The sequence below is a fragment of the Anser cygnoides genome, chromosome 18 (genome assembly GCF_040182565.1).
Source record: "Anser cygnoides isolate HZ-2024a breed goose chromosome 18, Taihu_goose_T2T_genome, whole genome shotgun sequence".
Classification (NCBI taxonomy): Eukaryota; Metazoa; Chordata; class Aves; order Anseriformes; family Anatidae; genus Anser; species Anser cygnoides.
Genome location: NC_089890.1, coordinates 13,126,792 through 13,152,102, shown reverse-complemented (window position 1 = coordinate 13,152,102; position 25,311 = coordinate 13,126,792). Strand labels below are relative to the sequence as shown.

Below are 25,311 nucleotides of genomic sequence, written 5' to 3'. Positions count from 1 at the left end.
ATCCATTTCTGAAACAATGAACCTCTTAGCAGAGGTCCAGAACTGGACCCAGCTGTAATCTTCCACTCCGTGGAGAGAAGTAACAGGCCTTGTGTTACTACACATAATTCAGATTTCTCTGAATACCCTCTTTTGGCAAGCTGGCAGTAAATTTACACTATGTGGAGTATTCTTGTAATAATACTTGGAAATTTCCAGGAGAACCATGAGAGAACTGTCTCATATCATCATAGGAAAGCAACAAGGCATGAAATGATGGGGTGATACTCGTGATTAAAGGCTATATTTGTAAAGCAAATGTGGTACTTTGCCTTTGGCCAGGGAATAGGCTACAGTAATCAAGGTAATATTACAGAGCCAATAATACTTTTTACGTAACTAATAATACAGATTTACAGTCAAATAGCATTTTTAGTAAAAAGTAAAAAGTAAAACCTGAAGTACATTACAAAAGCTCATCATTAAAGTCTGTAATCAAACACCAAAATCATTTATCTTTCCTATCATCCCCGTGTAAGTTTCAGCTAATAATCTAAACAGTTACCATTATAAAGAAGTATCATACTTCATTCTAATGCCAGTAAAATATGAATAAGCTAAAAAACAACAACCAAAAAAAAAAAACACCAGAACTAGTCATCTTTAATATTCAGAGGTCTGTAAATAGAGGCTATCCAGTAGGCATTTATTGTTACTGATAATAAAAGTCATTCCACAAATCATCTGGGCTTTTTAATCATATGTACTAGACAGATCAACTTACCTGACAGAACATTTTGGAATCGACCCATACAGCAAGACACAATCATTTTTGGCAGTTAATACATAGTGACTTGCAAACCAATTTCCAGATTTCTGTCAGCAGCTTTTCTCATTCAGATTTTAAAAGGCGTTAGAATGGATTGTGGTAAGTGAGTAGTATACTAAACACATGGTTTGATATTTCATCTGTACTGAAGTTGGTTTTGATTTAGTTCTCTACTGAGGAGAATATGCTGTTTCATCCAACTGTAACTGTTTATTACATGTGTGGGAATATTGATGCAGATTTCAGTACACCCAGCAGTGCCACCTACACAGATCACAGTAGACAATATCATGCAAATCTTAGCATTCTGTATGTCGGGACATAACCACCTAGCAGGTGCTGTGATGAACAACCTTTCTGCAAGGCACCATGGTAAAGAGATCAGATGGTCCTGTATCATTTAAGTCAAACTGAAACAAATATTAAAATATGGCTCTGAATTTAGGACAAGATGCTGTGATGAGGGATAGGTATATGTTCTTATTAGCATAATCACAGAGTGGTTGAGGTTGGAAGGGACCTCTGGAGAGTCCAATGTACTTGCTCAAGGAGGGTCACCAAGAGCACATTACCTGCAATTGTGTCCAAATGACTTTTGAAGATCTTCAGAGGAGGAGACTCCACAGTCTCTCTGGGCAACCTGTTCCAGTGCTGTCATGCTCACAGTAAAGAAATTTTTCCTCATATTCAGATGGAATTTCCTGTGTTTCAGTTTGTGCCCATTGCCTCTTGTCCTATTGCTGAGCACTGCTGAGAAGTCTGTCTCCATCCTCTTGATACCCTCTCCCTTCAGAAACTTACATACATTGATCAGATCCGCTGAGCCTTCCCTTCTCCAGGCTGAAAAGGCCCAGTTCCCTCAGCCTTTCTTCATATGAGAGATGCTCCAGTCTCGTAATCATTTTAGCAGCCCTCTGCTGGACTCTCTCCACGAGCTCCATGTTTCTCTTGTACTGGGGAGCCCAGAACCGGACACAGTACTCCAGGGTGAGGCCACAGCAGGGCTGAGTAGAGGGGGATTAACTCTCTTGACCTGCTGGCAACACTCTTGCTTAATGTACCCCAGGATACCATTGGCCTTCTTAGCCACAAGGGCACATTGCTGGCTTGTGGCCAGCTTGTTGTCCACCAGGACCCCCAGCTCCTTCTCCACAGAGCTGCTTTCCAGCAGGTCAGCCCCCAGCCTGTACTGGGGCATGGGGTTATTCCTCCCCAGGTGCAGGGCCCCGCACTTCTGTTGCGCTTCATGAGGTTCCTCTCCACCCACTTCTCCAGCCTGCCCAGGTCTCTCTAAATGGCAGTGCAGCCCTCTGGGGTATCAGCCTCGCCTTCCAGTTCTGTGTCAACAGCAAACTTGCTGAGGGTGCTCAGCCCCTTCATCCAGGTCATTTCAGTATCAATGTAGGGAGTACTACGGCTGTACATATTAGGGAAAAATAAGTCCAGACAGAAAAGTGTTGTGACAACCGCTTTGACATCCGTTCACCTGCTCCTCTTGGTGCCGTGGAGCCTGGGCAGCCCGGTGACCCGAGCTGCCTGCGCCGGGCCCCGCAGCGCCGTCCTGGGGCTGAGGGCAAAGCCCCGCACGCTGGGGAGTGCGAGCGTTGCCGAGAAGCACGTGGGGTGAGGCTGTGGAGGCAGCTGATTGGCTGGGAGGAGCCAGCGGCGCCTGGGATTGGCTGACGGGGGTTTGAGGGCTGGAGGCGCTGTGCGCCTGCGAGGTTTGCGTGGTCGGCGTTTGTTCTGTCCCCTGCTGAGCTGCGGGGGGCTTCCAGGAGTTAACAAAGCATTTTAATTCCTTTCTGAATTGACCCAATAGGTGAGGTCATTTAACCCCTGTTGTCTGATAAACCGTTGTCTGCCTCAGGAAATCTACTATGATTTAAGCCCTGAAAACCATCTGAAATGATGAGACTAAAACTTTCTTCTGTTACATAATTCATACTCAAGGTAAAATTGTAAACTGAGTGTTAACAGTTTGAAAATGAATAATCTTTTACAATAAGCAAGTCGTGAAGAACAGAACACGAAGACCCGTTATGACAGGTTTGTCGTTACAAATTATGAAGGTGTTGCTTTCAAGCTGGGTCAGAACAGCATTAGGTACCGTATTTTCAGAACAAAACTAAGTGAAGTCTCATGGGTATCCTATAATAATAAACTGGATGACTTGACTTGGAGATTCCTCAGCTTTCAAAGTGACTGAGCATGTTTTCAGGAGTATATGACTTCAGATATCTCAGCATTTCGGTTTATTGTGAATAATCACTCTGTAGACCCTCATTAATTTGCTTGTATTTCTAGAAGTCTTGGAATGTTGCTGAGAGTATAGATAATAACATTTTGTGGAAGACAACAAAAAAATCCTTGCGGCTTGATAGTCCAAAGCAAACCTCTGTTGAAACTGTTTGAGTTCAGATATACTTAAGTCAAAGAAAATCTTTCAGTTCTTATGGAAATGGCTCCAGTCCTGCTCCAGCTGTTCATATACCAAAAATATTGATTTCAACTAACTCATTTTAGAACCTAATGATAAGAATTTGCTAAGGGTGGTCACTGGGGAAAAAAGGAAAAAAAACAAAAACAAACAAACAAACAAACCACATATATTTAGGCCAGAATGTACAGATCAAAGGCCAGCCCATAGAAGCTTTGTTCTCTTGTGCCAGTAGTTGCAGTCTTCATGTCAGTGATACCATATACATTGATTTACAGGTCTTCATAAGTAGTGGTCTATGTAACTGAATCTTCTGGTCAGAATGTTCACTCTAGTCATAATTTTGTTTTGCCTTACGAACCAGGAGTATTCTGAGTGTCTGTGACCACAGCTTTCCACCCCCTGCATCAGTAAGCATATATTGTTCATTAGCCTTGTTTGCATTGCGCCCCAGTCTCCGCTGCTTATTGAATCTCTAGGTCCTCTTCCTCTCAGGCTAATAGCTTCAGTTCTATTGTCAACCGTGTCTTCTGAAGCCTGTATTTTCCTTTGGGTAGCTCTGAAATACCTGCATTTTCTCAGTGTTTCTTCAGCTGCAACCTCTCTTTTTGGCTTCTATGGAGTACACACAGATTTCTATATACATAGCAACTTGTGTCAGAAGCACTGTAGCAACCAGTTTTAATGATCACTGAGAATTTAGCTAGTGTTGAGATTAAAGGTAGTTAGCAGCAGCTTTCTAGCTGTCACTGCAGGCAATAATTGCAGTTGTTTCCTACTCTTCTGTCTTGGACCAGCTCAACAACTTTTGACTAATGCAGTTTCTTTCCTTATCACTTTGCAGTCTCTTTGAACCTTGCTGGGAACTCTGAGAAACAATGCTTTGATCTTAATTATGACAGGGCTATATGGAGATGCCTTAACCTGTAGCATCTAATGTACTGCTCTTTTGCCTCCTCCATTTCTTCTCTTTGGATCCAAATCTCTTTTGTCTCAGGTAAGGGAAGAACATAGTTGCCAGGAAAATGGAGTGGTTAAAGAATACTGCTAAATATTTTATGACAGACATTTTGGATAGGTATTTAACACACCCTCCATTTGTTTTCAGAATCCTTATGCTTTTCTTCAATAAGTCCTTCAAAAATTACTGTCCAAAGCTGTGACAGCCATTTCAATTAATAGACAAAGAATAATGTTTTTATTTCCAGACTTTTTTTTTCTTTTTTTTTTCTGGCAAAGGGTGAAAGGAAGCACCTGGTACAATAGCAGTAGCTGGCCGGGTTGCTGGAGGCAGTGTTGCTCTTCCCATAGCAACTGCTTTGTTTACCTTCCGTGACGTTCTGAGCCCCCTCCTGCAATATTTGTCTCTTGTTTAACAAACTGTGCTGCAGCCGTGGAGATTGAGGCTGGAAGAAAGTTGGGAGCAGACCCCCCCCCCAGTGAAGGGGAAGCGAGGACGTGTCGCTTAGCCAGGATTTGTCCTTGGGAACGAACAATCCAGGCCAGGAGCAGTTTCAGCCAAGAGGTGTGTGAGGGAGAAAGGTGTGTGGGGGGTGATTTTTAAGGATACCTGTGCTAGTGTGTGGGCAAAACCGTGTGTTGCTGAGGAAATGCTGTCCCTGTGGAGAGGAGTTATCGCAAAAGCACTGGATAAACATAGTGCAATAGGAAAATTGATACTCAGTCAAATTGTTGTGACTTTGTGTATATTTTGGGCATCGGTTTAGCCCTACATTAAAAGAGTCCCAAGTAGGCTTTGTTCTGTGTTCTCCTCTAGCACTACCTAGGCTTTTCCGTTTCCTCTTTTATCTGGTTTTCAATTTTTTAAGGTTCCTTTTCCACATATTTTTCTAATGACTGTTAGTTTTGTTTGTTTGCTTGTTTGTTTTGCAGTCTAGAGTTTATGCATCTCTCCAGCCATGTTCTTAAAGCATGTTTACGTCTCTAACCTGTGGGACATTATTTAACTTTTATACTAGTTCAATTTTTTCCAGCTTTCTCTTATTTTCTCTCTTTCCTCCTAGTTTCCATGCCCAAATTCTCGGTTCTTCGTTCTTCGTTCTCCCACACCAAATCCTCTCCTCCACATCTTAGCAAACTCCTGGGGAACCTTGAGCAAGAAATTATTTCTTTTCATCTGTGTCATTTTGCAGATAAAAGGGCAAGATTTTTTTTCCACCCTCCTGGACCGTATTCATCCCTTCTTGCTTCTGCAGCCAAATATAATGCTACTCCTGATTTCAGGTTCCACATTCGAAGAACTGACCTGTGTTATATTCAGAACCTTTCAAAAAACAATGGCCAGACTGTTTCAAGCACCACCGAAGTTTCATCCTTCTGAATGGCATGTCGCAAACAAGATGCAGTGTGCCAGTACAGAGTCTCAGAAATCCAGTTCAGAGCGCATGATAGCTGAGAGTCAGAGGCTGGTGGATGAAACAGAAAAGACAACTCAGAAAACCCAAAGTGATGTCAACAAGAAAATAGGTAATCCCATGTGTGCTCTGCAAGTATCATCTGAGCTATATGTTTAGGCTGGACTTAAAAAATTAGGTAATTGTGGGTAGGAATATATGTCAATGCCATGTTATCTGATCTCATGGAAAAATGCAGAACATTATCAAAAATATTTTTAGGTGGATTCTTTATTTTATATGAAATAAATTACCTGTCTAAAACATGCAGAAAGCTATTTCGCCCCAACCTCCTGACACGGTGTTGTAAAACTGTCTCCACATATCAGCCTCCAGCACTAAATTCACTCCACAGTGGACTGAGTCTATTTCTAGCCGTATCTACGATCTGACTCACAATGCTCTAGCATTTAAGAGCAGCTTGTATTAATAGATATTTGTAACTTTCATTCTGCAGAACAGAGACTGAAAGAAATAAAATTCTGGAGGCAAGAATTAGATAACAAACTTGAACAAATTGTTAATGAGACAGAGGTACTGTTGACTTTCAAGATCAGGCTGGAGAAAGCCTTGGAGAGCTGCAAAGAGCCACTTGTCATTGCCCAGAAGTGTCTCCTGAACAGGTGAGATTAAGAAAAGCATTCAGGGAGTGAGAAAAAGAAATCTAGGTAATGAACTTTTAACAAATAATTTAAAAGGCTGAAAACTGAGGGGCTGCTTCTGCAGCAGAGTCATGGTCTGATTTATGTGTTTTAACACTGGGGACCCAATCCCATAAAGGACATATTACCAGCGTGGCAAAGAAACACTGGATATGCCGGGCTCTCACCACTGTCTGTTAGCAGTAGGCATTTGAACAATGTGACTGACGGCTTTTCCTCTTTTTATTTAGGCAGAGGCGAGTTGGGATTGACTTGGTGCATGATGAAGTGGAACAGGAACTGGTCAAAGAAGTTGAAGTCTTACAGGGGGTTATTGCTTTGCTTGAACGTACATTGGAACAAACCAATGAGCAAATCAGGTACAGTGGCAAAGAGCATAACTGAACTTTGGTTATCTGAGAAGTAGGACAGACATAATCCTGAGACGTTGAAGCATCAGGCTGAACACAGAACCAAGGTTACTTTCAGTTCTAAACAGTTACAGAAGTTCAGTTTTAATCCATAACGTGATCATTAATTGTGAGAAGTTCTGTTAGAACTGAAAGCACTTCCACATGATCCCTAGTCTTCCCAGGATCCAGTCCTGTGCATTTAATTCCAATGGAGATTATATCATCAGTTCATATGGAGGTAGCACCATGCTCTAGATTTTGTGACTTTACAACTAAGAGTTCATGCATGAAAAATTCAATAACAGCATTTGCATTGACTAATGTACCTCTTCTCACATGCATGTTAGAGAGACTTGTGCTTAGACTTTGGCTTAGAGTCTGGTTGTTTCTTCTTCTAGACTAAACCGTTCTGCAAAATACAACTTGGAAATGGATCTGAAGGATAAATTCACAGCTTTGATGATTGACAATTACTGTGCTAGCCTGACAAACAACACTCCTGATGTCAGATATGCTGATAATACAGTGAAAATAGAAGGAAAGTAAGTGGTTATTTAGCTCAACAAATGTACGATAACTATACAGCTAGTTCGAACCATTCCAGAAATAGCAAGATTAAAGTAGAATCATAGAATCATTAAGGTTGGAAAAGACCTTCAAGATCATCTGGTCCAGCCATCACCCTACTACCAATGTCACCCACTAAACTATGTCCCCAAGCACCACATCCAACCTTTCCTTGAACACCCCCAGGGACGGTGACGCCACCACTTCCCTAGGCAACCCGTTCCAATGCCTGACTACTCTTTCTGAGAAGAAATGTCTCCTCATTTCTAACCTAAACCTCCCCGGCACAACTTGAGGCCATTCCCTCTTGTGCTGTCACTAGTTACATGTTAGAAGAGGCCGACCCCCAGCTCCCCACACCTTCCTTTCAGGTAGTTGTAGAGAGCAATGAGGTCTCCCCTGAGACTCCTCTTCTCCAGAGTATACAATCCCAGTTCCCTCAGCCACTCCTCATAGGACTTGTGTTGCAGGCCCTTCACCAGTTTTGTAGCCCTTCTCTGGCCATGTTCCAGGACCTCGATGTCCTTCTTGTACTGAGGGGCCCAAAGCTGAACACAGTACTCAAGGTGCGGCCTCACCAGAGCAGAGTACAGGGGAACAATCACCTCCCTGGTCCTGCTGGCTACACTATTCCTGATACAAGCCAGGATGCCATTGGCCTTCTTGGCCACCTGGGCACACTGCTGGCTCATGTTCAGGTGAGCATCAATCAGCACCCCCAGATCCTTTTCCTCTGCACGACTTTCGAGCCACTCTCCCCCAAGCCTGTAGCGCTGCAGGGGGTTGTTGTAACTATATGCAAGTAACTATGTGTAAGACAGACTAGGTGTTCATCATCAGTCTGTTGTATATTTTTTTTATACTTCTGTCCATCACTTTAGTATCTGTGTAATATGTCAGTGAAATAAGCCACAATAATCATGTTTCTAGAGAACTGCAATTCACTAAAAGTTTTTGAGGCTCACAGTTACTTAGAGCAAATTTCATACATTGCTTAAAACCAGAATTGATTCACTGATATAACTTCCTTTCCTCTCCCAGGATGTCCTAGTTGGTCCCCTAGTTGGGACACATGAGGTGTGGGGTTAATTTCTGATTCAATTGTTAACCTGTCAAATGCGCCCCTTTTGTGTGAATAAAGTGTGAATGGTTTAGATGGAGAAACAGCTACTACAGAATAGGTTGGTGAGAAGAAACAGGCTATGTAGTGTGTGAAACAGTCTCCTGAGGAAGCTATTAACTCTGCAAAAACTGACACACTTGGAACACCAAGACACTGCTGGCTCTTGCCACTAGTACACTAGTGTACATCAACAACGGGTTGTGTAACTCAGCCCACACCCAGAACAGTGTTTGCTGCTATATGCAGATGATGATTACAGGTTTATAAATACACCCAATGAAACATACCTCTGAGGAACTTCCCAAACACCTGCCTACAAGCCACTGGGACACAAGTATGACTCTTCACTTCTGGTGATACACCTGGGGGCTGGCTTTGCAACTATTGCTACAATTCACTATTTGTGCATGTAGAACTGAACTGTACAAGAGAGTAAGTGAAGGTGTTATGTGAATAGTTACTTATTATTAATAGTAACATATTATTTTAGTAAAAAAAGTTTCATTAACAAAAAAGTTTTCCAAGAAACTTTGCTTATTATCTGTGTCTACCCCTTCCTCCCTTATCAGGAAAGGAAAGTAAAAACAAAGTTGCTGTGTGATTTATCAAAATGGTTTCCACACTACCCCTATTTCTTTCTGAAATGTTTGCGGCAGAGAGGGTCTTTATTTTGTATCTGTTGAATTCCCAGAAAAACTAGCACTCACTGGGGTGTGCAGTTAATAGTACTGCTTTATAGTACTGATTTGTTCTGTTTAGCACTCATATTTGGTTTTATGGAGCAATTACAGATTTACAAAATCACAGATGGCTTGATGCTGCCAGTCAATGACCTTTTATTTTGAATCTCTTTCAGTTTTATTAGCCCTGAAGACTGGATAGATTTCTCAAACATAAATGTTGAAAAGGCTGACAAGCAGAGAAACAACTCACTGTCACTAAGGGCACTGATTGACAGCATCCTTTCCCAGACAGTGAATGACATGCACAAGCAATATGAGATGGTCAACGTTGCTTTTAGAAACAGGGTGAAGGAAGTCAGAGATGCCAAGCACAAGCTAGAAATACTCCTTGCACTGGTAAGTGATAGCAGTCTGTCAGTGAAAAGATAGAAACAATGGGCATGGGTTATCAGCCAGTTTACTCAATCTGGTGTCTTGAGCTACTGCAGTTAAGAATTTTACCTTCGTAATACTGGCAAGAACTGCCACATTCCCCCACCACCATCCACACCCCACCTCCACCCTATACCCCCATAACAGTCAGCTTAGATTTTATTGAACCAGCTCTATGTGCACTGATACAGAGGTACATTATTTCTGAAATCATTCATTCAATGGAAATGTTTAGGCTTCAGTGAGGTTGGGATTTCCCTTGTGATTTTCAGACACATGGTATTCCTACAGGATTTTCATGATTGTGTTGTAAAAGCCTAATAGCTTATTAAATCAGGGCCAATGTGCTTGAAGTTCAATACATGAAAACTGAGCTTGATGTTAAGAGTTATTGCTGAACTTAAATCGTCAGTCTCACTTAGAATGATGTTACCTCCTCTCCAATGAAGGAACCATAATCCTGGGCAACCTGTAAAAATACTCTAGTAAAATAAAACCTTAACATAATGAGTGTTACTGTGATTGCTATTACTATAGCTATTAAAGATCTTGATGATTTCACTCATTGTAAGAGGCAGTGTGTAGCAGTTCCTTCTGTTGGATTTGTTAAGGTGATGGATGAGGCTGCCTTACAGGAGAAGAACATTGCAGCCTTAAAGAAAGCAATTGCTGATAAAGAAGGACCTGTTAAAGTGGCTCAAACTCGCTTGGAAGCAAGAAACCATCGTCCCAATGTGGAATTATGTTATGACACAGTACAATACAAGTTGATTAGTGAAGTTCAAGAGATTACAAACAATATTCAAAGGCAAGTAGAAATGATGAAAGAGTGGGAAAACTGTGGTACATATTAATGGGTTAAGTTAAATAGTCACAGTAACATTGGGTCCCAGCTATCCTCCCTGAAAGGCTGGGAATTGCTTTTTCCTTAAGGGTAGCACATTTTAGGGTAAGCTGTCTGGATATTGTCTCACTGTGAATCCTCATTCTTTTTTTTTTTTTTCCCACTTGGAATTCTTATCCCACATGACAAAATGTCCATGTATTATCAAATAATGTCTGACTATATTTTCCCTGTTAGATTAAAGGATACATTGGCACAGGCTGAGACAGAGCTGAAAGGTCTGAGCCGACGACAGCTTTCCTTGGAGGAGGACATCCAAGTCAAGGCAAATACATTATACATTGATGAAGTGCTCTGCATGCAGATGAGAGAGTCTGTTTGCATTAACAACTTTTGAAGTCATCTTCCTGAACAACTCCTGGTGAGATTTTTATTGACAAACCTCCAGATTTACTGGTTTGTCTTAATGCCATCTTCTCATTCTAGATGTATGAAGTAATTAAAACAGACCTAGTATTTACAGCTACTTCTATGCTCTAGAATGCCTGATGAAATCTCCCACTTGGCAATAAAGTTCCAGAATAAGAAGGAATGTGCCTTCCATGTTATTTATCTCAGGTGCAACCGATGATATCTTTTGCCATTGAGAGGTACAGAAGTTGTGGAAGTTAAAGCAGGTGTTCCCACATAAGGCACTTGCTGGAAAGATAGGCAAGTGGGAGGAGTGGGTGGGAGTACCATGGGTAGGACTAGCCAAGGTATGTTTTTTTCTTAACATCTGCTGTTAAGAACTGGACACAGGGTGTATATTAAACTCAACAGTAACTAGGGACTGGTGATACATTGGATGGGGTATCTGACTGCAACTGAGTCAAGATCAAGCCAAGGTTAATTGGGGGTTAATCACTTCCTCACCCCATATCTCAGTTTCCCTATTTGTAAAATGGAAACAATCAGAGGGGCTTCAGTTGTGAGGTGTTTGAAACTCTACAATGGGAATTGCTGAGTAAAGTGGAGGGGCTAGATTTACTGGAGGTGCATGTAAAGGCTGGGAAAGTGCTCGTTGCTTCCTCTGGTTCTGGTGAGGGAAAGCAAAGAAATTACAAGAATAAATGATGCTGGAGACACAGGAGGCCAGTTCCCAAATCCAACATTTTAATCCAGGGGATGGTAAAATTGTCTCTTGCCTGTCTCTTGCTGTAATGGTATTTCCATTTTGGAGGCAGCGCCGGCAAGATTTGAATCCCTTACTAATGCCTTACTAAAGGATTCATTCATCATTTGTAGATGTAACTGGTGTTTTTCTGGGTCTCCCTGTGGTTTACACCATTGGGTAGGTGATGACAAAATAATTAAGCTCTGAGTCAATCAGGTTTTTGAACTTCTTGTAAATATCGCGCAACAGCCGATCCTCCTCACTGGTCTCTTGTCGGGCTGTGTAAATCCTGACCTGTGTGCATGAATGGCAGTCATGTGTCTCAGATACATGGAGCAGTCTCAACCCATTAAATTTCACGGCAACAAGAAGCCTCTACAACTATTGAGGGATCTAGAGAAGCCAATGTTTTTGAGTTAAATCCTGAAGTTTTTACTGGTTTTGCTCCAAACTGTGTGAAGACTCTGACTCATCTCCTGCCAAAGATTTTTTTGGGAAGAGGAAGGGTCCTTTTCCCCCAGGACTGATGCATATGTGGGATCTGCACAGAACTAAGAGAATCTACTAAATTCAGAGTCCAGCAGGCAAAGCAGCATGACAGCATGGTTTACACCAGCTACATTTGTGGTCTGGCCCCAGTTCAACACAGCATCCCTATTCAGTGAGATGTGTTTACATATTTTTGCAGTTTACTGGGACTCAACCCACACACTTCAACTTAAGCATAGACCCAAATACCAGGCCTGGGAGGTAACTAAGAATCCCTAGCTTGACCTGGGACGTGACAGAAGGAACCCCTAGACTAGCAGAGACTTGTGGCATGGTTGGTGCTGGCTACTGAACTTACATAGTATTCTGTACATGGCTGAGTAGGTTGGGAAGCTCCACTTCTGTGAGTGGTTCTCAGGATCCTTATAATACTAAAGCATTATATAGGGAAAGTAGTTATGTTAACTTTTCCTTCTGTGACCTTTATATGGATATAGTGACCTCAGATTCCTCTCAATAGGGAAGAGAAGAAGGAAGGTAACAGGAGTTTTGAAGCACAAAGTCTTACCTTTATGGTAGTCAAAAAGCATTTCCTTTCTGCACGATTATGTAGCAGCCTCTCCATAAAGGTGACACTAAGAAATGCCCAGACTTTCAGAAAAAACAACCTCCTGCATGATAAGATGAGCTGTAGCAGCTCATCATCCAGCACCTCATGGTCATTGTTTACTTCAAGTGTTAATTTCTTGAAAAAGAAAGAACACTGTTAGTACCACTGAAAAAAACCTTGTGAATGCAGTAGCAACTGGATTTCCCAAATTTGCTAACAGAAGTGACTGCCAGCAGATCAACTTTGAACCTTGACACTAGCAAAGAATCACTTTTTTATTATGACAGAAGTATATGTAATGCTAATTTCCATTCCCCCCTTAAGATGGGGGTCCATCGTGCATGATGTACCATCCTAAGAGACACACAACTTCTAGTGGACTTCTAGTGTCTTCTAGACAACCCACAGCTCATGCCATGGTATTATCTCACATACCAGAAATGATCAAAGATAAAAGAGTACATCCAAAGACAACTTCTGGAAAGCTTTACAGATCACTGGTGTTTATTGCAAAACTCTAGAATGCAATAGAACTTAAAGAAGGCTGTCAGTAACCTTCAGTAAGGCCATGTGCTTCCCTCAAGAATGCACAGACCAGGTAAGTCATTTACATGGGTCAGCTGTTGCACACCTTTTGTGATGCAACCTCCGTAATAACAAAGTGCTTTGGCAGAACAGCTTTTCTACAAAAATGATGCTTTCCTGCCTGAAAGGTTCTTTTAGCTCACAGCTGACATTATGATCACCAGTATTTTTGATGTTTTGGTATTTTTTGAGTGCAACCTGACACCAGCCTGCCATTAGTGAAGAACAGCATCACAAACATTGTAACTAGGGAAGGATAATTAATCATAGAATTATAAATTCCTGGTTTGGAAGGAACCCACAATGATCACCGAGTCCAACTCCTGGGTCCCCAAAGGATCACCCCTCAAAAAAAAGGCTATGCGTCTGAGAGCATTGTCTAAACACTACCAATTACCTGAACTGGACTACAGCTGGAACACTGGAATGACTAGTTCCCCTGAACATTACCTTAAAAATAAAACTGAAGCGGTCAGGAATTCCTATAGGTGACTGTTGTTATGCAGAATGCCTACATGATTACTTTGCTTAGCTTTGGGATAAGTTGTCACTACCGCTCTAAGTTGTCACGACTGCTGACCTTACCTGCAGCACATGCCAGTAGGCTGGGAGGAGGTTGGTGAGGGTAGGTCTCATCATCCAGTCTGGATCACTGAAATAGCAGCTCCGTAAACTGATGCTCCTGACTGGGATTTCCACTAGCAGGATCCTGGCTAGGTGATCATGGCTCATAACTCTTTCAAAGAAGAAGTTGACGTTCAGTTTTGGGGCTCTCTTGGCCAAGTTGGCCCATGACATTCCCCAGACCACTTGCCCATGAGGGTCATGGATATGACATTTGATATTCAAGGTGCACAGGGAATGAGCACTGTGCTCCCGCAGGATGTCCAGCAGTTCATCAGAGATGCAATTATAATTGAAAGTCAGGATAACCAGGCTGTGGAACTTGGACATGGTTTGGTGGAACAAGGTGCTGCTGTAGACAGGAAGGTGGAGACTGAAGAAATCCTCGATATTGATTTCTGATATAAAGCTTTTATTAGTCAAGCAGCTCAGAGAATTCAGAAGCCCACAGCCTTCTTCCAAGGTTACTCTTGCTCCTTTTAAGTTGAGATAATCAAGATGTTTGCTCATTCTTTTCAGGAAGGTACCTAAGTTCTTGATAAACTGAGCCCTGACCATGTTTTTCCAGACCAAGCGGTCTAATTCCAGGTTCTTGATGCTCAAGGATATGAGGCGACTGTTACATTTACCCAAGTGTGAAAGAAGACCTCTCACAGTTGCTTGAAATTTTTGCGTAATGACAGTGTTGTAAGGATACAGTAACTTGATTTCAAGGTGCTCCAAATACTTGCCAAATTTCTTGACATACCACAGTGCAGTTTTAAATTCAAACATGTGTGCCCTTGATGGCTGACCACTGAATGTGATGGTTCTGGTTCTCCAGAGGGATCCTGAGTACATGGCCTGACTCCATTTTTTACAGACCAAGGCAGCCCGAGATCTATCCTTGTCATCTAACCAGTGGAAGACATGTCTCAGACAGACATCAGGTAGATCAGCCCAGGAGCTCTGCTCAGGGTCGCTGTCATCCTCCATTGAGGAGACAATTTTTCACGTCTCCTCTGAGTGTTGAACCAAGCTTAGATTAAGAAAGCTGTGGCTAAATTTCTGGTAATTCCCAACAGGATGGTCTTTCAAGCAAACAGCTAAAAGTTTGCTTCTTTACATTCAAAAGCAACAGTCCTTTCTTTGCTTCTGTAGTCAAGTTGTCAGGATCAAGCAACTTCTTGTGTCTAAACGATGGTCTAACCTAAATAAAAAGAAAAAAAATGAGTAAAGAACAATCACAGGATTCATCTTTGAACTTTCTGGCCTCTAGTCTAGCGAAACAGGGAAATGGTATGATAACAGTCATTGCAATTGATAATGTTTTGAGGCCTGATACCTAGTGTAGAGATGTGTCCAGCATTCTGGGCTGTACAGAGATGAGCAGTGCTGTCTGTGCAAAGCTATTGCACATGACTGTCCTTAGCCCCTGGAATACTGTTTCAAGACAATTGGAAGTAGCGCCCTGTCTCAGATGAAGGTACAATCCCTCTTGAGAGTAATAAGCACTGTAAGCTACTCTATCACTTGGTTCAAACAGGCTGTTGAGACTTTTTGCTCCAGTGGACTGGAAGGCTGGTGAGTCAGGAGTCCAGCCGAGTAGTAGTAAAACACAAGGAAACAACCATGATGCAAGACGTTACCTGTTCCACTCTCAAGGCTGGACTCTGTCCAGCTCCCTGAGCACCTTTCCAGCTCTGACGGATAGTCGCCCTCCTGAGTTCATGATTTGTTTTCTGTACTTCCCCCTTCACCGCCCCCTCCCCAAAGTTTGGTCATTGCTGCCGAGCAAAGAGGTAACTTTTGTGATGTCACAACAACTGGAGCCATGCCAGGGCAAACAGCAAACAAAGCCAACTTGAAACAAGTCAGTTGGGCTGAGGTAAAGACAATGAAAAAGATAAGCAGATTTTCATGAGGCCTTTTACAGATCAGTTTATCATTTGGTTCTACCAACAGCTGTGGGCATTCATTCAGAATGAATTTTCTTCCCATCTCTACAGTGCCTGTGTCTTACTTATCATGTACACTTGGTAAATCACTGCTTAGCTCTTGGGGTTGAAACTCAAGGCTCACTGGCTGGCATGACCAAAAGACAATGCAACTCAAAAGTCAATTATGCCAATCTCCAGAAAAAAAAATAATCTACCTTTCCTCCCTTGTATGTGTTGCTCTGTTGGTGTAACAAAGATGAGATGGTTGGAGATAACAGGCACCGTAAGAAGATGAAGAAATGCAGATCTTTGAGAGTCTGTTTACAACTGCAAAGTCTCAAATAGCTCTAAATTAATTCTATTAACTGGCTTAAAAGGACAGGCTGACTGCCTAATTCAGCTTCTGCCTGCTGCTTCCCTTTTGCCTTGGGGTTCTCACATACATTATTTCTGTGTCAGCACGTGCAGGTTGTTCAAAGACAGATATGATATGTGCCAAAGACAGATATGTGCCTCTGATTACCACCTGGCTTCCACTTACTGGGGAACCAAATCTCCCCTTACCCTATGAAGACCTCTTTGTTTTGCAGAACTGTCAGTCATTTAGGAAGTCTGTAGATGAATGACCACTTTTTTTTGCCCGTCCATATATTCAAGCCAAGTCTCAAAATATGGTGGTTCAGGCTGCAGGTTGCAAGTGAAAGGAGCCTGAAACCTTCCCCAGAGTGACAGAACTGGGCACGGGGAAAGGCATGACAAAGTTGCAACTATCCGGAAGCCATCAAGCTAATGGGCAGAGGACAGCAGAATAGCATATATGACTGTAATACACAGAAATACATTTCTATTAATAAGGGACTATTTCTTGGGATGTACTTGCCCACGTTAAAGTTTATGAATACAAAGGGATACAAATGCTGTCATGTGGAAATTTTAAAACTGTAGTGCTTTGCAAGTCCTAGAAAATATGCTTACAAGCCACTGGCATGACTTGCAAGGTATTCTGCAGTGTCAATGGGCAAACCAGACATGACTCTAGGGTAAGCACTGGCTATGCAAGGTGTCTCTACCAGTCAGCTCTGCGTTTGAAGGAACATAATCACATTTGGGGAAAAAAAAAAAAAAAAAAAAAAAAAAGGAAGCTGCTACAGCTCTTTCCAAGAGCAATTTTTCAGGTACAAGTGTTTTAAAGATAAATGTGTTACTTGTTTTCCTCTGGGGTAGGATGCAAAACAAAACTAACAACATTCTCAGCACTTGGCCTTTCTTTGCTGCCTGATTCGCCAGAGGACCCCCCAAGCAGTTTCCAGTACAACACTGTGTAATTTCACCAGCTCTGTCTCCTCCAGCAACGAAATAAGCCAGTGGGGCAAAACAACAACAAAAAAGCCTTCCAAGACTTGTCTTATAATTATCAGCAACAACAGACGTGGTCGCACGGATTCCCAACCGGGCAACCAGCCTGTGAATACCTTGCTAATGCTGCTGGGGCAGATGCGCTCAAGACCGCTAAGCTCGGGGCGGTGGGAACAGAGCGGGGGGAGGCGCAGAGCGCTGCCCGCCGCCATCTCCCCCTGCAGCAACCGCGGCCGCGCGGCGGCAGCGTCTGGGCTCGTCGGCACAGCCACGCGCCTCCCGCCCCGAGCGTCACGTCACGTCACGTCACGTCACGCCACGCCACGCCACGCCACGCTCCCGCAGCTGCCCCGGCCCACCCTGGGCGGTGGCCGCGCGCCTAACGGCCTCCGCGCGCGCGAGGGGCGCAGCCAATGGGAGCGCACGCGCGGCTGCGCTGGCCAATCCAGAACGCAGGGGGGCGGGGCGGGATTTGAACGCAGCGGCGGGGACGGCTGCGGCGGCGGTCGGCCTGGTCCCGGTAGGTGCGGTCCCGAGCGGCGGCCGGAACGTCCCTGTCGCGGGCCGCGTCCCCTGCCGTACGGGGCTTGAGCTGGGTCTCCCCCAGCCTTGGTATCGCCGTTACTGTCTTTCGCAGCCGTGGTTTCCAACGTCTCTTGCGCGTGAAATAACCGCGTCGCCTGGGCTCGCCGCCTTAGCTGCCGCGGGCCTCAGAGCACCGGGGCACCGCGCTGTGCTCGGCAGCAGCGAACTCAACCCTGGGGCAGCAGCTGCTCCCTTCCCGGTATCCCGCGTGTGCAGGACTTGCCGACGTAAAATAATCCGTAGCGATCGGCAGCTTACCAAAAATAAACCTGATAAGCTATGGATGCAGGACCTTAGTCTGAGACATCAAGAAACTTGCAGTTAAATCGCATTCTACCTGATGTGCTTGAGGCTCACAGCTTGCCAGGACTAGCATCCTTGGAAATGCAGTATGTGATATCCAATCTCTCCTTTTCCATACTGATGCACTTTGCTCTAATTTTTGTTCTTATTCTGACTGTTTCAGAAATAGATTGACCAAGAACTGGAACAAGATGGTATCTATGCTCAAAAATGTCAAGGCAACAATGGGCTGGCGGAAACACCAGCTCCTAGCTGACTTTGATGAAAATGACAGCCCTGTACCAGACAAATTCAAGAGAAGGGCTTCTTTGAGTTCTCTCAATACCATCCGTATGTCTCTAAGGAAGCGAATACCATTAAAACAAGTAGAGCTGAATTTCCATGAGACCCCAACTTGGGAAAGTACGGAAGCAAGAGGAAAGTGCCAAGCTCTCCAGAGTATTACAAGAACAGCAAGAAATGCTTTTGGAACGGTGTCCCAGGTACTTTTGCCTTTGCACTGAAGAGTAGGTAGTTTATTTTGTGCTTCAACTTCGTTTCCAAGATTTCTGGACTCTGATATAATGTATTCCAGAGAGTTTATTCTATGTACGGCACAACATAGTGGTTGGCTCATAGCTACTCATTAGTAGAACGTTATCCTTGCTCTAGCAGGATAATCCTTGCCTTTATTATCCAGAAAAACTATGGTTCTGGCAGAACAGGGAAGAAGGTGAAAAGAATAAACATGAGAAATTGTTTAATAAAACCCTTTTCCCCTACTGTATTTCATCATGTATGACAGAGCAGCCTTCATGAGGAAGAAGGTGGGTAGAGACTGCCATTGCTTGCAAATGATTGTTTCTGTGAAATGCGTAGCTTTATGCATATAAATATATATATAGATCTTTCCTGCACCTGTGCTATTTATTAGCATGTTCTTCATAACAGACAATCTAAATTTGGACTGACAAAAGCCAGTAGGTGGTAGCAGGATAGCAACCTAAAGTTTGCACTGCTCTTCCTGTTGGAGGCAGACTCTAGGCATATCAATTATGTATCAGAAAGCATGTCTCTTTTCTGCACAAAAGCAGCAGGCACTTTCTTCCAATGCCTGCTGAAGTCCTTGTCAAGTTCCAAGGATCAGGGGAGCAAATGATTCCTAGAACCCAAATTCAACTACAACTTCCTCGCGAGGGGGTGTGGAGAGGCAGGTGACCTATTCTCTGTTATCACTAGTGATAGGACCCGCAGGAACGGTGTTAAGCTGAGGCAGGGGAAGTTTAGGCTACACATCAGGAAGAGGTTCTTCAGCAAGAGGGTGGTTGTACACTGGAACAGGCTCCCCAGTGAAGTAGTCACTGCACCAAGCCTGTCTGAATTTAAGAAGCGTTTGGACTGTGCACTTAGTCACATGGTCTAAACTTTTGGGCAGACCTGTGTGGTGCCAGGAGTTGGACTTGATGATCCTTATGGGTCCCTTCCAACTCGGGATATTCTATGAAATGGGTAAACCTGATACGAGAACGAAAACTAGGGATTCAGCTCAAATGTTCCTTATCTTCCTGTTTCCAGACTCTAGGCTGATTGACTTCATTTAGCTTAACATGTCTGTCTAATGCACCTTTCAGAAAATACAGAAGACTCGCCAAAACCCAATACACTCGACTGTGGCCTTTCCAGATGAATCTGTTGGTAGAAGAAGCCATGCAACCAGTTTTTCCAGGAAAAGAAGTACTATGCCTCAAACCCCTCGCCATAACAAGAATAGTGTTACTCCAGCAACCAGTTCCATGGGCACCCCAAGATCCAGCAAAAGAGCCTTGCTTGGGCCAACAAGGGTGTCAGAACATACAGAATGGAGGGGTTTCCCATCCTGGCATGGTGAAGATGCTGTCCCACTCCGGAGATCAAGAAGAGCAGCAGCGCTTAAGAGCCCCTATTCATCACCTGCTCCTGCCAGCAGAATGACGTAAGCCACATTTTTTTTTGTGTAAACCTTATTGCTTTTTTTATTACTGTGATTAGAGTATCTTGTAAGATGAATGGCAAGGTATGAAGGTTGTTATCCTATTCCACTGAAATGGTATGCTGTTAGGATAGTTAGGAAAGTAGTAGTTACAGGTTGCTGAATAGAAAGGGGCTGAGCGCTGCATAAAGCTGAACCATGAATGTTCATTTTGTGCCATGACAAGAAAGAGCTTCCTTTTTAATCACTCTCCCATTGGATTAGAAGGTTTACAGCATGTTTCTCAGCACCAAACCACATCTGACTCTAGGAATATACCTGAACTCTTTGCTGTTGCTTTTCTGGTAAAGAAGCTCTCAATGCATCTTCTACGTAGCTCTATCTTGCTAATGCTGCTATTTGTATTGCAGAGATACCTGAAAGAGTTCTGCCTATGCCAAGCTCTTCATACAGAGTAGAGAGATTCCTCTTGCCTCAAAGATTTAACACAAATTAGAATCATAGAATCATCTAATTCAAGTTGGAAAAGACCTCTAAGGTTATCTAGTTCAACCTTTAACCCAGCACTGCCAAGTCCACCATTAAACCGTGTCACTAAACTAGAGAAAGGGTTGTGAGCTAAGGTAGTATTTTATAATGTACCAGGTATGCTTTTGTCTCGGTCAAAGTCGTGAGAAATGTCAAAAGCTAGAAGCTGTCTAAACCTCAAGAATCAGACCAGTCATTGAACTGCAGGATAGCTATCTATAGGATGAATGGAGATGTGAAGCAGCTGGTCAGTAGAATTAAGAACATAATCATTACAGGCCCAAGCTTCTCTCAGTAGTCTGGAGATAACTTGAGTTTTTACTGCAGGGATAGAGGCTATTACCTAGTCAGTCTGCCTGGTTTCATCTCTAGTAATAAACATCCTTTTTGCAGAGAGTTTGAGTGTGAGTTGGAACTGGTCTCCTCAGGGATTCGCCGACTGAAGCACCTCTCTCAGGCACTTGATGATGGTATTGTACAAGAGGAGAGGTAAATACTGCTAACAATACCCCAACTCTTAGCAATAGGCCACCTTCCACTTGAACACTAGGCCAAGTGATTGCTGTAACTCAGGACGAGGAATAGCTGCAGAACTTTCTCAGTTGTAACATAGCAGAGCCATTCTTTCTTCATGACACTTGTGCAGATTAAATTAGTAGTTGGACTTGCAGCTTCTAAAACCTGTCAGATACTCACCCTGTCTTCATGTTTCTTGCTGTAGAAGTCTGATTTCTCCCAGTCAGAGCCTAACTTTTACTTTGTATTAGAACAGTATTCTTACTACCTCTAAAAGAGCTGTCAATCCAGGCATGCCAAAAAAACAAACTCCAAACCATTGCACAGACACTTAGCTATCACTGGTGCATGCACATTTATAAGAAAAAAGCTTTTGTGATATAGTTCTGTTTACAAATAGCCAATTTGAACCATACCTCAAAATTTAGAGGATGCAGAAGCCTCTTGTACAAAACCTTGGTTAACCCGTGAGGTGATAGGCTGTTGCATTTGTAAAGGTTATGTCATGCTGAAGTAGGCCTATTCAGTCAGTAAAAACTAAAGGTCAGGAGTTTCAATGCAGAACAGTTCCCTAAACCCCTTTCTCTCTTAGAACACTTGATGTCAGGCATTCAATAATTAAGTCAAGGTACTTTAATCTTCTAGGGAAGGCTTAGCATTAACTACTTTTATCTACAAAGAGATAAAGGCTTAAAATCCTGCACAATTCCAAAAATTCGATGTCTACCAATGGCATAATTTTTAGATAGTTATAGGTTTACTCCTGTAAAAGTTAATGTTAATATACATTGAAAATTTACTAAATCTCACTCCTAATATTCTCCCATCTGTTAGTGATATGACAGTTTCTCTCATTCGTAACTGAAGATAGTATCAACCAGGTAAAGTAGTTGTTCACTTACTTTAACTATACCTGCATGCACATGTGAGGAGAAAAACTGCTGTTTGGAGAGGGACACACATATTAACTCAAAGTTTTCTTAAAATCTTATTGTGTGGAACCAAAGGGTTCTTTCCCTCATATTCACTGTGGCATTCTCTGCTACAGCAGATCATTGTGCAGTTGTGAAGCAGCCTCTGTATTGAAGATTAGTGAAACCTTGCATCTTTGCAGTGAACCATAAATTGGGCTTCTATGCAAACAGCAGCTTTTTTCACCCCAGATCAGAAAACTACTGGTACTAATGTCTTTGTCACTTGATCTCAGTTCTTACTGATTAATAATAAAGATCACAAAGCATGACAGAACAAACTGTTACCCTGAGCTAATTTTACAGCCTTTATTTTCCATCCCTAGCATTGTATTAGCAGTTAACATGATGCTGCGACAGAAACAGTAGATGATACCTGTGTTGCTGGCATTCTTAAACACAGTTGCACCTAAGTGGATGGGAACATGAATTCTTTGCTTCGTGTTTCTGAAAATCACCTTCTAGTATCAACTCATTGAACCGTTACCAGGTTTGCTACGAGAATGTCATAAGAGCCTTGATTACCTTCACTGTGATCTGTGTTGTGACATTAATATCTTCACCTGTTAACATCTGAAGTATTCTTTTTGTTTAAAGGGAAAGTTACATCATAGTTCCTATTCTTGCAACAAAGGTATAAGAACTTGATTTCTGTAACTGTTAAGGAAAAAAAAAAGTAAAATGCAACTCTCTCTGCTACCTGGGAGCAGTTTCAAATGCTTGATTGAAGCTTCCAACAGCTATGTGTACTGCTTCCTCTGATTTGGTCCAGTTCTCCTGCCTGTGTAGATGTATACAATGTGCTCCAACACTTGCTCGTTTGTAGGAACCCTATTTGGAATAGCTGAGAAATACATTTTTTTGGAGGTGTGCTTACACTCACTCTAGCACATTACCTTCTCTTGCAGTATTCAATTGCCATGCATTATATTATTACAGCTTCCATTTAATCTTTTCCATAATGAAACAAGCCTTTCTTCTCAAACTGATGATGGTTGCCAGCTCCATGCATTGCTCAGATGTACCTGTTTTAATGAATTACATTATATCACAAGAAATGTCTTGTTGCTAGTTAAAGTATTGCCATACTTAATTTTTGTACTGCCATTTATGCTCATTGAAGGTAACTAAATATTTTCTTGCTAGTTTTCAGAAGTGTTCAGTGGAAGTACACAGGTTCAGACCACCTCCCTCCTTGCTCCCAGATCTTGTCCTTTGTTGCTCCTGTCTGCCATTTTTCCAGCAATTTGTGTAACAACCAGTTACTTAACCTTGTTGACTTCATGCTACTAACGGTAGTCTTGTTCTTCTGCAGGCAGCATGCGATATCAAACTACTACTGTCTAATGGCACAAAACCTGCAGTCTGTACATCAATCTCAGAAATTTTCTCAGGCTATCAGAAGGCAAGCAAAGAAACTGTTGAGCAGTTGGTACCTGGACAGAGATGGCTATAAGTAGTGTTGGTTTGAGTATATCTAAAGGAAGACTTCGACTGGGACCTGAGAGACTGTACTCTATGCTTTGAACGTAACTGACTACTTTGAATAAGCAATTATATTTTAAAAATCTTTCTTAACAAAGCAGCCTGGGACTTCCATTCCCTTGCTTTCTCTTTTAAAGTCAAATGAAATTTGTACCACGATGTATTACCTCCTACTGAGATAAGGGACCATCCTGAAAGTGGCTTTCATAGGCAGTAAGTACTTTGAAACATATGTTGCACTGACCATGGTCAGAGAAAGGGTCACATATTTATATTATACTAAAAGTAGTGATCTGTTATTTTCAAAACCTAACTTTTTTTTTTTTTAAATACTAACAAACTAAAAGTTAAGCATCATGTTTAACTGGAACTTAAAGAAACAATAATTGCTTGAGTTCTGACCACAAATGCCATTCCAAGGCAACAGGTTTCTGTGGAGTCACTCAAGCCACAATAGTGGAGCCACATTAGGACTTTAACTCACAGCCTAAGGACTGCTGTTATGTTATCCCAACTTCTGTCTTTCAAACTAAAGCAAAGATTTTTCAAGCTTCTAGAATTCAACACCAGGGCTGTTTTCTATGGTAGCAGTTTTGTGCAGTCTTTTGGAATTACTTTCACTTTAAGATGTACCTTCAAACAAAAGATTGAGTTGGTAAACTTTTATCTACAATCATTTTTAAGATGCACATATAATTTGGTAAAACTGGAACAGCCTAAGTTTTAATGGTATTAAGTACAAATATGAGAAGCAGTCATGTTCAATTCTGATTTATGTGTAATTACTGATTTTTAAACTTTCTCCCAATTTTCTTTTCTCTTGTCAAACTATAAAATATTGAAACAATTAATAAAGCCTGGAAACATCCCAGACATCTAGGCTTTCAGATGACTAGTGTGAGCTTTAGTTTGTGTGATTTTTCTGAAGTAGGTTTTTGTTTGTTTTTGTCTTTTTAAATAAAACACCACCAACAAAAAGCTCTTCTTATATGGAACAGTACCTTGAAGTTATTCCTTGCATGTACTGAAACTCCTTCTATAAAGCTTCCACAAGGATGGTGTCTCATTATTGAAATCTCTTCTTGTCTTACTTCTTTTCAAAAAGGAGGATTGGAGGTCACAGGTTGACGTCTGTTCACAGATCTAAGTCTTTATTTCAGATAGTCAACCATATTAAACATTTTCTATACTAACACCACAAATAAAAACAGTCTGGGACACTACTGGCTTAAAGGCAAGGAAAGTTTTATTTTAGTAGCTAATATAAGATTTTAAAAACCAGCACACGTCAAAATCTATACCAGTTGTAGAAATCTTACTCCTTATTTCATATTAAGAAATTCATTATTGTACATTTTTGAATCTTTACAAGGCAGCCATAAGAAATATAAACATTTTTCACCAGATAGAACCTTCTCACTGACAAACGTTATCTAAAAGTATACGCTTCATAAAACTATAGACTGAAAGAACATGTACAACTTTGTTTCCTTTTAGGAATTCAGTTATAAGAGGACTGCCTCTTTCCCTTCCCCACAAATAGAAAAGTTTATACAGAAGGCTTGGGGTTCTGTGAGAAGCCTGCCATTCTGGGTCCTACATCAGTCCTTGTAGAATAACTTATCCATAAAAGTTGTGATTTTTAAATTATGTTTTAGTGTTATGATCTCTGGTACCCCATCTCCCAGCAGGTCACAGTAATCTTCCCTCTCTATTCTATGCCCTCCCTCTCCCCCCTAAGTTCTGTACAATTTTACAAATAGGAACTTATCTGCCAGAGTTGTTTCATATTTCCACCACCTCCACCCTCCCCAGACAATGATACCCAGTTTCAAAGGTAGCTTATTGGGATAAATACAAATAGAGGATAAACT

General features: G+C 42.1%; 3 protein-coding genes across 8 annotated transcripts; 2 read left to right on the top strand and 1 right to left on the bottom strand.

Annotated features, from left to right (window-relative positions):
* The first annotated feature begins 5,522 nt into the window (after positions 1-5,522).
* TEKT1 (tektin 1) lies at positions 5,523-10,950 on the top strand. The gene is made up of 7 exons (XM_013193476.3): positions 5,523-5,732; positions 6,117-6,282; positions 6,552-6,680; positions 7,112-7,255; positions 9,260-9,482; positions 10,130-10,326; positions 10,600-10,950. Exons 1-7 carry the CDS (start codon positions 5,543-5,545, stop codon positions 10,757-10,759), a joined length of 1,209 nt encoding a protein of 402 aa, XP_013048930.3. The 5' UTR covers positions 5,523-5,542; the 3' UTR covers positions 10,760-10,950.
* Positions 5,533-15,612, bottom strand: FBXO39 (F-box protein 39). 2 transcript variants are annotated; one of them, XM_013193475.3, is made up of 4 exons: positions 15,455-15,612; positions 13,788-15,015; positions 12,576-12,752; positions 5,533-5,671 (listed from the first exon to the last, which is right to left on the bottom strand). In XM_013193475.3, exons 2-4 carry the CDS (start codon positions 14,799-14,801, stop codon positions 5,642-5,644), a joined length of 1,221 nt encoding a protein of 406 aa, XP_013048929.1. In that variant the 5' UTR covers positions 14,802-15,015; positions 15,455-15,612; the 3' UTR covers positions 5,533-5,641. The 2 variants fall into 2 exon arrangements, with proteins under 2 accessions (XP_013048929.1, XP_013048927.1); XM_013193473.3 differs by lacking the exon at positions 5,533-5,671 and adding an exon at positions 11,341-11,812.
* Positions 15,613-17,401: 1,789 nt separating this feature from the next.
* On the top strand, positions 17,402-24,503 carry PIMREG (PICALM interacting mitotic regulator). Of its 5 annotated transcripts, XR_010825755.1 has the most exons (7): positions 17,628-18,075; positions 18,153-18,471; positions 19,600-19,940; positions 20,859-20,954; positions 21,816-21,862; positions 22,279-22,442; positions 23,268-23,403. XR_010825755.1 is itself a non-coding variant. In XM_013193483.3 (6 exons), exons 1-5 carry the CDS (start codon positions 18,071-18,073, stop codon positions 21,844-21,846), a joined length of 792 nt encoding a protein of 263 aa, XP_013048937.2. In that variant the 5' UTR covers positions 17,628-18,070; the 3' UTR covers positions 21,847-21,862; positions 23,268-23,405. The 5 variants fall into 5 exon arrangements, 4 of the variants coding, with proteins under 4 accessions (XP_047930060.2, XP_013048937.2, XP_013048932.2 ...); XM_013193483.3 differs by lacking the exon at positions 22,279-22,442 and having other exon boundaries at positions 23,268-23,405; XM_048074103.2 differs by lacking the exons at positions 17,628-18,075; positions 21,816-21,862; positions 22,279-22,442 and adding an exon at positions 17,402-17,621 and having other exon boundaries at positions 23,268-24,503.
* The last annotated feature ends 808 nt before the right edge of the window (positions 24,504-25,311 follow it).

Excerpts from the sequence above, each read along its gene's own strand:
- TEKT1 (XM_013193476.3), top strand. The coding sequence starts at position 5,543 with ATGGCCAGACTGTTTCAAGCACCACCGAAGTTTCATCCTTCTGAATGG. Across the intron at positions 6,283-6,551 it reads CAGAAGTGTCTCCTGAACAG|GCAGAGGCGAGTTGGGATTG; the intron begins GTGAGATTAAGA and ends CTTTTTATTTAG. Across the intron at positions 6,681-7,111 it reads CAAACCAATGAGCAAATCAG|ACTAAACCGTTCTGCAAAAT; the intron begins GTACAGTGGCAA and ends TTCTTCTTCTAG.
- PIMREG (XM_013193478.3), top strand. Across the intron at positions 18,472-19,599 it reads CTTTTGGAACGGTGTCCCAG|AAAATACAGAAGACTCGCCA; the intron begins GTACTTTTGCCT and ends TGCACCTTTCAG. Across the intron at positions 20,955-23,267 it reads GGTATTGTACAAGAGGAGAG|GCAGCATGCGATATCAAACT; the intron begins GTAAATACTGCT and ends GTTCTTCTGCAG.
- FBXO39 (XM_013193473.3), bottom strand. The coding sequence starts at position 14,801 with ATGGAGGATGACAGCGACCCTGAGCAGAGCTCCTGGGCTGATCTACCT. Across the intron at positions 12,753-13,787 it reads CCTACTGGCATGTGCTGCAG|AAATTAACACTTGAAGTAAA; the intron begins GTAAGGTCAGCA and ends TTCTTTTTCAAG. Across the intron at positions 11,813-12,575 it reads GCTTTTTGACTACCATAAAG|GTCAGGATTTACACAGCCCG; the intron begins GTAAGACTTTGT and ends TCATGCACACAG.